General features: G+C 39.9%; 1 protein-coding gene across 10 annotated transcripts in view; it reads left to right on the top strand.

Annotated features, from left to right (window-relative positions):
- The window catches only part of Ryr3 (ryanodine receptor 3), a 598,743-nt gene that overhangs the window by 274,406 nt on the left and 307,873 nt on the right, over positions 1-16,464 (top strand). For all 10 annotated transcript variants that reach the window (XM_045155998.1, XM_045155993.1, XM_045155990.1 and 7 more), the window contains 2 exons: positions 4,296-4,429; positions 5,599-5,840. In XM_045155998.1, coding sequence (XP_045011933.1) covers positions 4,296-4,429; positions 5,599-5,840 — 376 coding nt within the window. The remainder of the gene's footprint in view (positions 1-4,295; positions 4,430-5,598; positions 5,841-16,464) is intronic.

The following is a 16,464-nucleotide window of genomic DNA, read 5'->3' as shown; positions in this document are numbered from 1 at the left end:
CAAGTACTTTCATCCAAAAGCCACAACATTTGATAACAAGTCAATGATTAGTCTGTCAATTCTACCAGTGAGGAAACTGAGGTCTACTGAGCCAAAGTGGCAGGAGAATCATGAGTTCAAAGCCAACCTTGGCTAAGCAGCAAGGGGAAAAAAAAAAAGCCTCTCCCCAAAGGTACTTCCCTTTCTTACCTTTTGTTGGATTTGGGAACTGAAGACTTTTTTGCTATGAATTTAACTACATAATTTTCATTTTCAAAAGGCCCAGCCTCAAACTGTAACCAGCTAGCTTTGCAAAGAACTTGTACAAAACTCTCTGAAGTAGAAAATCCACAATTAGAAGGAATTAGTATATGATAATGCTAAGTTTGAGGACCCTGTCATTCATGAAGGTGGCCTTTGGAATCACAGTATTTTTCCTTTAAAGGCGTTTATATATCTAGTAGGGCATTGAGAATCCATGCCTGTCCCCTGCCACCTCCAGTCACATGCTTAGAATGCACACAATGTAGTAGTATTTCACCCACACTTCCTGTGTCACCTTGGGAAGTACTGCTACTCATGTAAAGCTAGATAAACCTTGAGGTCAAAGTTGGGGGAAGCACAGTCTGTGGGTGGGGGGGGAAATGACAGGAGTGGGCACAGGATCCACTCTGAATGTCCTCTGCCCTTTGACCCTCAGTGACAGTGACATTGCCCTCGTGGGTCCTTCAGTACCTTCTCATTTCCCATTTCTCCACAACTCATCATCATTCTTTTCTGGTAAATTAAAAAAATAAAGTAATAACTTCAGTTGTCCTTCAGGGCTTAGCTTAAATGCCATTCCAGCCATGAAGCTTTTTAAAATTCCAATTGGCATAGGTCTCCTCACCTCTACCCTTACACAATTAATTCTGTGCTCAGTGGTTGTTCCAATCTACATTTCACCATGGTTAGTTTCACAGCTTATTTGTCTTAACTACTATTAATTTTCTTCATGAGGGAACCATATTTGTAACCCCTACAATAGCATGCTTATATGTTTTATGAGACAGGTATTCATACATGTTTTTAGAGGTTTAGTAATGAATAAAATAAAATTAGTAGAGCCATAATCCATTCCTTCCTCACCTTAAACTATGTGAGCTCATGTGTGCTTGCCTCATACCACAGCACAGAAGCCAAGAAAAGGAAGCATACTGTGACACTGTGTTACTGGCACTGATTTGATAGTTTGGTGAAAAGAATCACTGTTAAAAAATCAATTTTTCCCTACATTTTTCCATGGAGTAAGTTTTTATTAATAGAAAACAAACAAACAAACCAAAAAGAAAAAACTCAACTACTTGTTGTTCCAAACTACTCCAAATCTATTCAAAATTGTCACAGATATTTTTGTTTTCTTGTTTCATAGGAATTTAGATCTATTTATAAGGGAAAATATGATAACTAATAAATATCACTGGTCCCAAGAAAGCATGACTCAAAGATTTAGCCCCAGTTGGTGGAGAGTGTATGTTAAGCAAACCATTAGCCACCACACCATTGTCCCAAAGCTCCTAAAATCAGTTGAGTTTCCAGACAGCCACAGCAACATGTATATTACCAACCACTCTGTTTAACAAAATCTGCTCCCAAGAGTTTATAAAACACTCAATATTTTTCTTTCAAATATAGAACTTGGTGTAAGAATCACAGAACTGGTATAGTTAGAATTTTTAATTTGTTTTTATTAGTTATGGACATACTTAGTATGGAAACAGTACACATTGGTACCATCCTTTCCTCATCCCTGCCCCTTTTCTGAAGGGGCCCTCCTCCTTGGGAATTCAGGTCATGCATTGCCAGAGCAGCAGTCCGTTATTGGGGAGAGGCAATACCTCTGGGCATAATGTACCAGCTTGTTGCTCTAACAGTCTTTTCACCCCTCTCCTGCAAAATTTCCTGAGCCATGCTGGGTGTGTTTTAATTCTAGAGGCTAGTGGTAATAAAACATTTTAACAGTACTTACATTGATATATAACACATAGTTATTATCTTTAAGTAGCATTCCCATATAATTCTTTGCTACTAATAGAGACCAGAGGAGATAAAGCAAAATGAAAACCTGTTGGATGAAATGTGATCTCAGGAAATAATTGCATCCCAAAGCAAATGAACTCCACCAACTGCCCCATTGATTGGGGCAGCCTAACTCCTAAGATGAGCCCATGTTCCTTGGCTTAGCAGACAGATTTCTTGTTCACCTCACAGTCCAGGACCATGAGTGGCACACCTCCATTCTGTACTGTCCATTTCAAGAAGCAAATTCTCTCAAAGTTTCACAGGCTTCAGCATAGTCACAAATCTCCTGATTGTGTCTAGTGTTCCTGGTGACAGAAAGGCTCTGCTGGAGAATGGGGAGACTATGTCACAATGAAATCATCATGTTTCAAAATTAGAAGGTGCTAAGAGAAGCAAAAGGAGTCAGGGAGTCTGTGCATCTGAATTTCTAGCAAACTCCTAGGTGAAGCCAATGCTTCCAGTCCAAGGGTTGGAGTACAGAGACCCCGAGGCTTTATGAGACAACCTGTGCTGGCTCTCTATATCCAGGGCAAGAAAATAGTGCACTCCGCAGGAGAACTTTCCAGATGTATATCACAACCACTCATTTCATCTTAACCAGAACTCAGTCACATAAACCCATCCACCTGTGAGGGAGGCCTCCTTGTGAGGTCAGGAAGATAAGGACTTGGAGTCTGTTAACACCCAGTAGAACCTGCCTCAGCAGCCAAGCTTGCCAGGGTTGGGTGAGATTCCCCTTCTCAGTTAGAAAGTATAGGTGGCCACTAGGCACTCTGCCTACATGGGGTTATGATATACACCACCTTCTTTTTAAAAATAATACATTTTAACATTTTTAGAAAAGAAGTGTGTCCCTATTCCCGAGTTTTACACACAGAAATGTCTCCTAAAAGTCTAAGCTGTGCTTCTTTACAGCGTGGCTCATTTATAGGTGAGGCACTGCCATCTTAGTCTGAATGCCTTTGGAACTTCCTTTATTTCTCTTTGCTCTTCCTACTCTAGTGGTCTAGCCCTGCTTTTCTTCTGGCTATGACAGCAAGGCTCCTGCAGCCATCACACCAAGGCAAAACACATGAAAATGTGTGGTAGGTCCAATGGAAAGCATTTAATTTCCTGGCCATCTATGGCTCTTTTCTTAGAATAAGTAATTATCCTGTGGATTTTACATTTCCACAGCTGGTATCATTCACAGAGTGGTAATGGTCAGAGTGCCCCAGAAAGCTGCCTTTGGGATTCTTATTCTGCTTGTCCCATAATGCACTTTGCATTTATCTTGAACAAAATTGACATTCAGGGAGTCAGGTGGAAACTTGGTTTGTGAGAATTATGGACACAAACTCCATCAACAACCTGAAGCTATCCAACGCACTAAGTGCTGAGTCTTCAGTGGCACTCTGAAAGACTGAAACGTGGCTGGCCACCCTCCTGTCAGCTCAGCCTGCCACCACGGCGTGGCTGTCATCTGTGTGCTGCTCCTGGCGTATTCCTCCCTGTGGGGAAAGAGAAAGGAACGGTGCCTAACCCAGCACAGTTGGCTCTGCCACAACAGATACAAAATCTGAATGCAAGAGGATGGGGCACAATGAGACAGGGCAGGGGAGATGGTGGTGTTCAGGAGGAGGAGACAAGGGGCTGTCCCCACTTCCAAGACAGTGGCGACTGACAATGATGGGTTACTCTGATTTGAGTCATCTGGGCTGTTACAGACTTTCCTTTCAGACTTTGGAGAGATGGTAAAGTGCAAGTAAAATATTTTGAGTACTCATTTCCAAGAATTTAGGGGCATGTTTATAGGGTTCCAATGATTTCACAGGATACCCAAGAACATGAGTCTGAACTTCTGCCTAAGGTTCTCAAGCCTAATGCATTACAGGACCCAAGCAAATGGGCTCTGAGGGCCTTGTCATTACCAACTGTCAGAGTACCTAACAAATCCCTAGTGCAGCACCCTGTCAGGGCTGAGACTGGGATGAAGCTTCACTATGAAGCCAGAGGAAAGCTTTTGCTTTTGCTCCTCTGCATTTAATGACTCTGGAGGTAAATGGTCCTGGATTTGAGTCCTGCCCCTTATTGGAACATGTGTCTTCACAGTTTTAGCTCTGTCTCACTGTAATAGAACCTTGACCACAGGTGGGATGCATCAGTCACTCACCTGACCCTTCATCACCCCTTTGTGTGTAGTGGTGAGTAGATTCTGTCCATGGTGCTGTCCTCTTGGATCTGAGGATTGGTGGGCTGGGGATGCCTTTATGCAGGTTTTGGATGTCCTGTGCTCCCTCTGCCTCTGCAATGGGGTTGCTGTGAGAGCCAACCAGAATCTGATCTGTGACAACTTGCTGCCCCGGAGGAACCTTCTCCTGCAGACACGGCTAATTAATGATGTTACCAGGTAAGGCCACTACTGTTACTGCCAAGCTTGTCTCTAGGCAGAAAAAAGGATTTCATGGCAGCTCAAGCAAATAGGACAAGACCAGGTACAGGTTCGTGACTAGGGCTTGCCTTCCAGCCCCTGTTGTAAAGTTTTTCAAAGTTTCCCTTAGTGGCTGAGAATGGAGGATGTGTGCTATCTGGTGACGGAGGAAATTGGCCTAAAGTGACCCACCATGTTTTCCCCTAAATGTGAATGCACTTCTTGTTATCTCAGATATAGTCATATTTATTTTGATATACCATTTTTTCTAGAAAGTGTTGAGTAGGATGGATGCCCTAAGATGATACTGGGGTTGTTTGCATCATATAATATGTGGGCACTCAGCTGACTGATGCATGTGAGGGCCAGGATGAACCCACATGAATCAGTGAGGTCCCTGGGCCTAAAAGCCTCACATTCTTGATCCATTTTCTCCCTAAACCTATATCCCAATCCACAAGGGTGAGGGTAAGAACTTCCTTCTGGGGTTCTGAGTGACACATGAACACCAGCCACCATACAGACCTTATTTTGTTGTGTAATACCCAGACAGGACATACTCCAGCCCAGGAAAAGATCCTAAGACTGTAATTAAAACATGACAGCTCTGAGTTGTCTTTTTGCTGACCACATTGAAACCACTTGACCTTAACAAAGTTGCCTAATGGTGACATTGTATTGCTTTTAAACACTAATTATGCATAGGGGACAAAAGCTGCCATTTTAAAAATGAGGGCATTTAAGCCAATGTACCAGAAGGCAGAATTTGCAAAAATGTTTTCTTTCACTTACAGAAAGACACAAAGGTTGCTAATCATAGAACTCTGTATGATGTTTTCAGCATCATTGCCCATGATTGGCACTCAAAAAATGTGTTGATTTGAATGGAATATTTTTAAAAGACACACTTTATATTTTATATGTAAGAAAATATGTATATATTATATATGTTTTACACACACACCCCACTAAGAACTTAATGGAATACTAAAGACTATAAGCCTCTTCTACTTTTGAACAGTAACAAGAATAATTGAGTTCTCTTTCCCTAGGTTTAGTTGGGTCAATGCCTCCTGCTGGGTCTGGTTCAACTTGCTTTTTCAGTGTTTATTATCTGTAGACACCACCTATCCCATGTTTCATTTCAGCATCCGGCCAAACATCTTTCTCGGAGTTGCCGAGGGCTCAGCCCAGTATAAGAAGTGGTACTTTGAGTTAATTATCGACCAGGTGGACCCTTTCCTAACAGCAGAGCCAACACATCTACGGGTGGGCTGGGCTTCCTCCACAGGTTATGCCCCATATCCAGGAGGTGGAGAAGGATGGGGAGGCAATGGTGTTGGTGATGACCTGTACTCCTATGGCTTTGATGGACTTCATCTGTGGTCAGGTGAGTTCTTTGTAAAGGCTTCAGCCCCTATTCTCCTGCTGATAATAATTTAGCTTCACATTGTTCAAGCTGGAGTTGACACTTTCAGGTGAGAGAGACATGTGGGGTTAGATGGGAGGAAGAGCATCCGATTTAAATAAGCTTTATTTGTAGCATTCTGACAGTTCCTAGCTACAAGATCCAATGTAGATCATGTTTCCTAAGCTCAGTGTTATAGTTTGGGTGAAAAATGACCCTCACAGGCTCATGTGCTTAAACACTTGTTCCCTCCCTCTAGCTATGGCACTTAATTTGGGAGGTTGTGGAACCTTTAGAAGATGGGTTCTATTTGTAGGAACTAGGTCACTGGGTTGGGGGATGCCTGAAGGCTTATAGACAAGCCCTGATTCCTGTCCCTTCTCTACTTCTTTGTCCACTGGGATGTGAGCAGACAGCTGACATAAACTCCCACGGCCAAAGAGCCATCACCTGCCTTCCCTGCCAAGATAAGCTGTCTCTTCAAACTGTGAACACAAAGAAGCCCCTCATCTCTGCATTGCTTCTTGTCAGGTAGTTGAGCATAGCAATGAGAAAGGGATTGAATGTGCTCACTATCTGTAGGTCCTTGCATAATGGAATCATTTGAGTCTTATGAAGAAGCAGAAAAAGAAATACTCAGCTTTACTTAGTGTGCAATGAATGTCATGTTTTTTATATAGTTTTCTCTCATTAAACTTTCACAATGACCATTCAGGTAGATAAAAGCTCATGCCACAGATCTAAAACCTGATGCACAAACATACGAGGTCCTTTGTTCAGTCATACTGAGGAGGATCCCAATATGATTATGATGTCAAGCCTATAATAATGTCGTGTTCCAGCAGCTCTGGATGTGGGTTCCACACTAGTAGGTACTAATCTCAAAAAGAATTCAAGACTTCCTTTTCTTCAAAAGATAAATACCAAAAGCCAGGCATAGTTGTGCTCACCTTTAATCCCAGCACTCAGGAGGCAGAGGTAGAAGGATTGCTGTGAGTTCAAGGCCACCCCGAGACTACATAGTCAATTCCAGGTCAGCCTTAGAGTGATATCCTACCTCAAAAAAAGAGAGAAAAAAAGAGATAAATACCAGTGCTCCCCCCAAGCATATCCAAAGCCCATAAATGTGGAGGGATAGATTGGTTCTGCCTGGATGATAATGTAAGACTTTCATCCAGAATGGGAGTCCCACCTCTCCTGCCTCATGTCCAAAGTATGTCTTTCTCTATCATTTTGAAAACTGCAACTAGAGATATTGTGTACCTTAAAGAAATCTCTGTCTAAGCATTGTGCTACATGTGTCTCATGTAAGGGGCCATGGTATACATTCATTCTTAAATCACACATAAAGGAAAGTTTTCTACAAGGTGAATCTATATACTGGATTTTCTTTTGTAACTGAGAACAGCATGCCCATCCCCAATTTCCTTTTCCCTTAGCTTTTAGACTATAACTTAACTACCTGATATCAATCATTGATGCCATCTCAAATCCTGATGGCAAGTTTTTTGGAATTGGTCTTTAGACAATATGAAATTTCTTTTTAAAATTTTTTTTTATTAGTCATGTTCTCAATGTATACAGCCATGTTGGTGGATGTCATTGTTAGCCTCCTCCCCGACCTCCCCCTCCACAGGAACCCTCCTTGTTGGGGAATATGGGTCATGCATTGTGGGGGTTGCCATCATTTATGGGTAGGAGGCAATGTCTCTGTGCATAATGACCCAACATGTGGTTCTGACAATCTTTCCATCCCCTCTTCCACAAATTTCCCTGAGCCATGTTTGGTTCATTTTAGGTCTGCTTCAGGGATGAGGTATATCTTGGGAGCCTCTGTGTCTGTGGCTATTTGGTCTGGTAGGAGTTGAGTGTTTTCTGTGTCTATCTCCTTTACATTTGTGCTGGTACCAAATTTCTTTCTACTTCTGTGCTATTTTATATGCAGTTTGAACATTTTAAATCTTTAAAGGGTGTTGTAAATGTATTTATTTGTGCACTTATATATTGTGGACCAAGGCAGGTGTGAAAGACTAGGAAAGCCTGCCCATGCTGTATGTACCCAGAGGACCAGCGTGGCCCAGGCAGCAGCAACTGCAACACTGACAGAATAGTGGGCTCGGTGGAGGGAAAGCCCCCTGCCCCTCCTTACCCTCCTTGGTTCTTCCCGGCTCTAAAAGTCCCACTACGGAGTCACTAAGTCTATGGCCGTACAGCAGCAGCCTTTAGCTTAGGTTACCAATAGATGTCATAGGATTCTCAGAAAGCTGTCTTGGGGAAAGTGGTTTGGGAAGAATTGTTGTGCCCACAAATATCAGCAACTCCTGAATTGGCAGGATTCAACCTCTGAATGAATGGATGGACTTGAGTTTTTAATTTTTTTTGTTATTTTTATTTATTTATTTGAAAGTGACAGACAGAGAGGGAAAGAGGCAGATAGAGAGAGGGAGAGAGAATGGGCACGCCAGGGCCTCCAGCCACTGCAAACAAACTCCAGACGCGTGTGCCCCCTTATGTATCTGGCTAATGTGGGTCCTGGCGAGTCGAGCCTCTAACCCGGGTCCTTAGGCTTCACAGGCAAGCTCTTCACCGCTAAGCCATGTCTCCAGCCCTGGACTTGACTTTTAAAAGTCATTTCCACACTGCCTGCTCATGCCTGTCATCTCTTGCCGTTTATTTCATCACCATGAGCTGGCATGTTCTCCAGAGCACAGCTCATACCTGCAAAGATCTCTGCATGGAAACTGACTAAGGAAACAGGAAGCACACTTACCCTGAGACCTTTGTTTCAAAGAAAAACTGAGAAATCAAAGTGAGAAAAAACTGGCTTATCTTTTTTCCAGATTTCAAGCAATGAATGGAGCACTTATGGAATCCCTGTATCCATCAGTAATGTTGCACAGTGAGCATTTCCAGAATTCTGGAGGCAGAGAGCCACCCACGATGTGTTCTTAAAGAGCTGTTTGCTGTGCGTTCCAGGACTTTAACATTCTCACTGTGCATAATTCTAGGACAGACAGTTGCTCCTCTCCAAGTCCCCCACTCCTTCTGTCCTTTGTCCTCTGAAAGCAAGCAAGGTAGATGATCTAGACCCCAGTGGTCATCATTGGAAAAAGGGAAAGGTCTGGAGACACTGCCTTGCAATGGCTTACTGTGGCTCACTTGGTAACATAATGTCATAGAGGTACATTCAAGGGACTTGGTCCCTTAGTCTCTACTATCTGATGAGATTTAGAGACATCAGTGTTTACAGGATTTTTACTTTACATTATTGCTAAAATCAAAGCTGGGTATCATCCTGAGTTTTCCAATCAGAAAGAAGTAATCATCAGTCTTTCAGAAAGCACTCCTGGTAAACAGACTAGCATGTTATCCAGTAGAAGAAATAAATTTCTAGTAATGACTCCCACAAGGTCAGCAGTGAATTTCAGTTTATCTGATGAAAGAGTAATTTTGTGATGGATAAATAGCAATGTCACTTGCTATGGGTGGAGGAAGGGAAGATGAATGAGGAGAGAGATTATTTTCTTGAGGTTCAAATGTCCAGGTCTATTAACTTTAAGGTTGGTTATCTGTGCACATAAACTAAGCCTGTGACTTAATTGGTCTTTAGCATACTTATTAAAGTATGTACAGAGGTGCAGCAGTAGTTAGCAAGACATTGTGATATTCCTAATATTTTGTCAGTGGAAAGGTTGAAGCAGGAAAAAAAAAAATATGGCTTTGGAGTTATGCCTGGATTTAAATCCTAGCTGTATCACTTACTGATATTTTTTAAATATATTTATTTATTTATTTATTTGAGAGAGAGAGAAAAAAAAATGAATGAGCTCACCAGGACCTCCAGCCACGGCAAATGAACTCCAGATGCATGTTCCCCCATGTGCATCTGGTTTGTGTGGGTCCTGGGAAATTGAATCAAGGTCCTTTGGCTTTATGAGCAAATACCTTAACCACTAAGCAATCTTTAGCTCCTGATATCTTTTTACATAGGACAAAATATTTCTCAGAGACTCAGTTTTTCTTTTTCAAATAAAATGGGGTAGAGATGGACTCAGTAGTATATACCCACATAGACTCAGCTACACAGAAAGCTGAGGCAGGAGGATGCCTTTAGCTGAGGAATTCAAGGACAGCCTAGGAAACATCTCTATCCTGTGTCAAAAATGAAGAAATGTAAGGTTCTTATAAGCTATAAATGAAGAAAAATTACAAAATCTCAGCTATACATCAGGTAATCAGTTAATATAATTTCTCTTCCCTTGTTGTCTGAGAAGTCCACTGTGGTTGAAAAGACCAAATTCAGAGTCCCAGGTACTTCAAGACCATTACAGTAATAGCTAGGAGGATTAAAAAAAAAATATTGAATTACATGCTGAATAGGAAAAGAAGTTTCAAATAACCTCCTGGGAGTATCAGCAAGCATGAAAGAGCTTTCACTCTGTGTAGGGCATAGAGCAGCTTTCGCAGATTTTCTTTAAAAAGAAAATCTTTACACCTCTGTGTGTGTATGTGTCGGGGGGGGGGGGGGGAAGAATCATATGTATGAGTGCAGGCATGCACGTACCGCAGTACATATGTGTAGGTCAAAAGACAGTCTCAAGTCCTAGTTTTTGCTTTCCACCTCATTTAAAGCAGGGTCCCGTGCTGTTCATAATTGTATGCCAGGCCAGATTGCCTATGAGTTTTCAAATCTTCTCTTGTCTTCACTTCGCATTTCACCATAGATACATTGCAGTTACAGAAACACAGTACCACATCTCCCCGTCTTCACAGATTTTCTATTCTTTTTTTCAAAATTTTCTTTTACCATGGGAGTCTAAAAAAGCACTTTCCACATCAGCTGAGGGCTATATCTTCATAATCCTTACTCACCTCAACACTTTCAAGAAAAATGATGATGATGGCATTGCTTTCCTCTCCTGGCCCAGTCTTCATGTGGCCTAGAGGACAGCCTTTGGGAGTGAATCATTCACAACCACCTGAATAAGGGCAGTCACGTTCTCCCTGCTAACCTCTTTCCCCTTGCAGACTGGGAATAAGAAGGGAATTACATCTTCCCAGGAGATGAGTGACAGGGAAGTGAACATATGGAGTAAAATTGAGCTTCTCAAGTTATTAAAATTGACTCTCCAAGACAATTTGTCTACAGTCACATTTGCATGAAGGGAAGGTTCCTATCTCCCTATACAGATGAGTCTCAGAGTGTTGCTTTGTCTATCAAAACAACCCGCAAAGACCAGGCCTCTCCCACCTCAGACAGTGTGAAGGCCTAGGGAGTTACTGTAGAATAAGCAGCATTTTTACACATTTGGCTCATCTCTCATTCCACATGTCTAAGTTATATTTGTAATTATAATTCTATTAGAATGCCAAACTCTGTAGCGCCTGGAGCTATGAAAATGCTGAGTGCCACTGTTTCAAGTTGCCTACATTACTCATCAGAAGAGATTAAATCCCACAGTCATTTGTCTTGGGTTAATTTGAAGACGGACAGCTTCTAAGTAGCCTTTTCCTTTATCTTAAGAAGCTGGAGGTTGGAGTTGTTAATGAGCTTTCAATTCCTATGGAAAAAAATACCCAGGATAACAATGTATAAGTAGAGGCTGCTGATCTTGGCCCATACTTTTGGAGGTGTCTGTGCATGCTCTAGTACCCCCATCACCTTGAGCCTCTCATGAGTTGGCATGTCATGGTAGAGGCGAAACAAGAAATGTTCCCCTCACTACCAGGAAGTAAAATAGAGGCATGAAGAGCACACAATCTCACAATAGCCCTTTTTTTGCTTTTATTTATTTTTATTTTTTATTGACTACTACTATATTTACTGACAATAAACAATGATATTTCCCTCCCCCACAACTGTGCTTTCCATCATAGCCCCTCTCTCTCTTCATTAGTCTCTCTTTTAATTTGATGTCATCATCTTTTTCTTATGTTATGAGGGTCTTGTGTAGGTATTTCTAAGCAAAAATTCTGAACAAAATATTGGCACTGCAAGGTCATGGATAACAAGGCCTCTTTCTGTCTGGGCAGTTTGCATTGTAAGGAGTAGTACCCTTCCTTTGACTCTTACATTCTTTCCACCACCTCTTCCACAGTGGACCCTAAGCCTTGGAGGGTATGATAGAGGTGTTTCAGTGCTGGACACTCCTATGCCCCTTCTTTTCAGCACTATTTTGCTTTTGGGTCATCCCAAAAGCATCCCACCATCTGAAAACAGAAGCTTCTCTAGCTGTAAGTGAGAGTAGCATTTAAAATATGAATATGAACATTAAGTGCAGTGCTTTCAAGAGAGTTTTGTAAGAGTAATAAATAAACTTATCCAGACAAGAGCTTTTGATTAGGTTTTCAGTACCAGGCATGTATTCCCTTCCATAGAGGGGGCCTTCAGTTCAATTAGAGAGCAGTTGGTTTCCCCCAGAGTAGACATGCTACTATTGCATTGGTTTGGTCATTTGGCCTGTCTGGCCAAACTTGAGGCTTCCAGTGTCCACTGTTTTCACTGCTGATGATGAGGGAGATTGGTCTGTAGTTACCTTTCTTGTTCTTTATTTGTCTGGTTTTGGTATCAGGGTGATACTGGCTTCATAGAAGGGATTCAGTAGAATTCCTTCCTTTTCTATTTTATGGAAAAGTTTGGAAAGCAATGGTGTTAGTCTTCCATGAAGGTTTGGTAAAATTAACCAGTAAATCAATCTGGGCCTGGACTTTTTTAGTTGGGAGACTTTTTATAACTGCTTGGACCTCTGACTTGGTATAGGTATACTTAAATGGTTTATCTCATCTTGATTTAATTTTGGTAGGTCATATGAATCAAGGAACTCATCCATTTCTTTCAGATTTTCAAATTTAGAGGCATATATATTCTTAAAGTATGTCCTCATGATTTTCTTAATTTCTTTGGTATCTGTTGTAATGGTGCCTTTTTCATCTATAATTTTATTAATTTTTATCTCTTCTACCTTTCCTCTGGTCAGATTTGCTGAGGGTTTATCAATAGTATTTATCCTTTCAAAGAACCAACTATGTGTCATTGATTCTTTGGATTTTGGGGGTGGTTCTATTTCATTAATTTCTGCCCTAATCTTTATTATTTCTTCCCATCTACTGAGATTGGTTTGCCTTGTTCTTTTTCCAAGGTCTTAACATAAAGCAGTAAATTGTTTACTTGTGAACTCTCTAATTTCTTAATACAGTCACTTAGAGGTATAAATTTCCCTCTTAGGAGTGCCTTCACTGTGACCCAAAGGTTTTGGTGTGTTGTAGTCTCATCATCAATTGATTCTATGAATTTATTGATTTCTTTTTGATTTCTTCAATGACCCATTCATCATTCAATTGTGTACTGTTTGATTTCCATTAATTTTTGAATGCTTTGTAGTGGTTTTTTGTTGTTGTTGTTGTTTAGTTGTTTTTTTTTTTTTCTTGTTGCATATTTGCAGCTTAATTCCATTGTGGTCAGACAGAGTACAAGAATTTTTTTTTCAATTTTCCTATATTTGTTAAGACTTGCTTTCTGTCCTAATATATGGTCTATTTTAAAGAATGTTCCATGTGCTACTGAGAAAAATGTATATTCTGCAGCATTTGGATGGAATGTTCTATAGATATCTGTTAGGCCCATTTGTTCCAATACATCATTTAATACAGATGTCTCTCTATTTATTTTTTTGCCAGGGTGACCTGTCAATTCCTGAGAGTGGAGTATTGAAGTCACTCACTGCAATTGTGTTTGGTGTTATCTGTAACATTAAGTCTAATAGTTTGATGAAATTGGGAGCCCCCATGTTAGGTGTATTTATATTTAGGACTGTAATGTCCTCCTGTTAGAGTGTGCCTCTAATCAGTATAAAATGACCTTCTTTATCTTTCCTCACTAATATTGGTTTGAAGTCTATCCTGTTAGATATTAGGATAGCAATCCCTGCTTCTTTCCTAGGCTCATTTGCTTGAGATACCATTTTCCATCCTTTCATCCTAAAATAATATCTATCTTATATTGAGAGATGAGTTTCCTGGAGGCAACAAATGGCAGAATCCTGCCTTCTAATCCAGCCTGCAAGCCTCTGTCTTTTTTTGGGGCACTGAGGCCATTGATATTAAGAGTTATTATTGAAAAGTATGTATTTATTCTCATCATTCTTATTTTGTAGTGCTTCTTGCTTTCCCTTTGCTTGTTTGTTTTGTCTGTTATTTGAGAAGGATTTTTTTTTTTCTATTTCCTCCTATGTGTATCTTGCTTTCTCTTCAGTGTGAAGGATTCATTCAAGTATTTTATGTAGAGCTTGTTTAGTTGTCATAAATTTCTTTAGCCTGTTTTTGTTGTGGAATGTCCTTATTTTCCATCAATTCAGATAGATAGCTTTGCAGGATAAAGTAATCTTGGTTGGTGGTTGTTATCTTTCAGAATTTAGAATACATTATTCCAAGCCCTTCTGACTTTAAAAGATTGTGTTGAGTAATCTGCAGTTATTCTGATGGCCTTGCCTTTGTAAGTGACTTGCTTTTTTCCTCTAACTGCTTTCAATATATTTTCTTTGGTTTGTGTTTAGTAGTTTAATTACAACATGGCAAGAAGATGTTCTTTCCAGGTTTTGTTTGTTTGGTGTTCTAAAAGCTTCTTGTATCAGCATTGGCATTTCTTTCCCAATTTGGGGAAGTTTTATTCTATGATTTTGTTGGAAATGCCTACTAAGCCTCTGGATTGAAATTCTTCTCCTTCTACTATACCTTGAATTCTTATGTTTGATCTTTTCATAGTATCCCAGATGTCTTGAAATTCCCAATCATACCTTCCTATTAGCTTGTCTTTCTCTTTGTTGGACTGTATTAGATCTGCCACCTGGTCTTCTAATATAGATATTTTGTTCTCTCCTTCATCCATTCTACTGGTGAGATTTTCCACAGAGTTTTTTATTTGACTTACTGTGTTCTTCAGAGCTAGAATTTCAGCCTGTTTTTTCTTTAGTATTTCTATTTCCTTATTCATGTTGTATAATGATTTCCTTATTTCATTAAGCTGGTTTCCTGTGTTCTCTTGTAGGATTTTGTTTTCTTCTTTAATTCCTTTGTTTTTTTCTTTGATTTCTTGGAGTATAAATATAATTTTTTTAAGTAAGAAAAGTCTCTTTATTTATATACTTCAATAAAAATAAAGTAAAATTCATCATTTTGGTGTTACAGTAAAATAAGCAGCTTCCTTTTTTAAAGTAAGAAAAGTTAGTGTTAATATTTGTCTTTCTATAAAATTTTGAAATTGTCAAATTTTGTAAGGGTCCAAATTAAAATTTTTAGCTAAAAGTCATTGTTACAAGAAATACATTATTTATTCTACCAATAAAGTGTTAATATGGAAATGAATAATCTATGGGACTAGGGAGATGGCTCAGTTGATAACATGTTTGTGGTAGAAGCATGAAGGTTTGATTGCAGATTTCCAGTGCTCATGTGGCATGGTGGTACATAGCCATAATCCCAGCACTAGGCAGTTGGGACAGGAGGATTTCTGGGGAGCTAGAGAATCTAAATCAAGTGATCTCCAGGCTCAGAGAGATTAAAAACCTGTCACAAAATATAAGATGGACTGAGATTGAGAAAAATATCCTATATCACCATCTGGTCTCAACATGCTTCCATACAAAGATAAGCAGATACACACATACCACAATTTTAAATAAATAAATAAGGTAAATATGCCAGGTTCTCATAGTTCAACTGATAACATTAATGGGATGATAATAATCATTATCTAGCACTATATTCATTTTTTTTTAATCTCTGTCAGGCATATCATCTAAAACAGTCTCATTGGTAATCATTTCTGATGAATTTATAATCTTTGGTGGGATTATATTGTCATGTTTTTTGTATTTCTTGTATTATAATGTCACAACTTTTACATCCTGAATTGATTTAATACTTGGGTTTTCTACTTATATGAAGTGTCCTGAGATGTGGTGATCTACCTTTATATAATTTCAGGATATGAATTTAAGGTGCCAAGTGTAGCTCTTGTACCCCAATCCAGCTGCAGAAGTAATCCTAGGTGCTGAGTTTGCTTCCTAAGCAAGTATTCTAGTGGACTGGGTGGAACAATTTGCTGGAAAATAGTAAACTTCAACTGAGCGATATACATATTCAATAAAAACCAGCACAGAGTATGCAATTGTGGGGATTAAAACAAACAGTCTTATAAAGCCAAAAATATCTAAGGGTGTGTGTTGCTGTACACCCTTAATCCTATCAGCTGAGAGGTAGCAAATTCTATTCTGAAATGGGTTCCATGTCAGCCTGGATCTGAATCAGACCTTGCCTCCAATAATGATAGCAGCAAAAGACAAAGGCCCTATAAATCTAAAAGCATCAAAGGCAACAATATTCAACCCCAAAATACAGTTTATTTGAAAATGGTAAAGCTGACCAAGAATATGTAACCCATAATCTGCTCTGACATGGAAAGGGAGATTAGCACTTCCAAGGCAGGCCTATGTACCTGTTTTTTGTTTTGTTTTGTTTTTGTCAGTTGGCCTCATTACACAGTCTTCAGGGGACATTGAGAGGAGAATCATTGGGACTCACTGATGGACAGCAGTTCTGAGTTGAGGAA

This window comes from Jaculus jaculus, chromosome 8, assembly GCF_020740685.1.
Source record: "Jaculus jaculus isolate mJacJac1 chromosome 8, mJacJac1.mat.Y.cur, whole genome shotgun sequence".
NCBI classification, from domain to species: domain Eukaryota; kingdom Metazoa; phylum Chordata; class Mammalia; order Rodentia; family Dipodidae; genus Jaculus; species Jaculus jaculus.
This window is presented reverse-complemented; position numbering and strand designations above follow the sequence as displayed.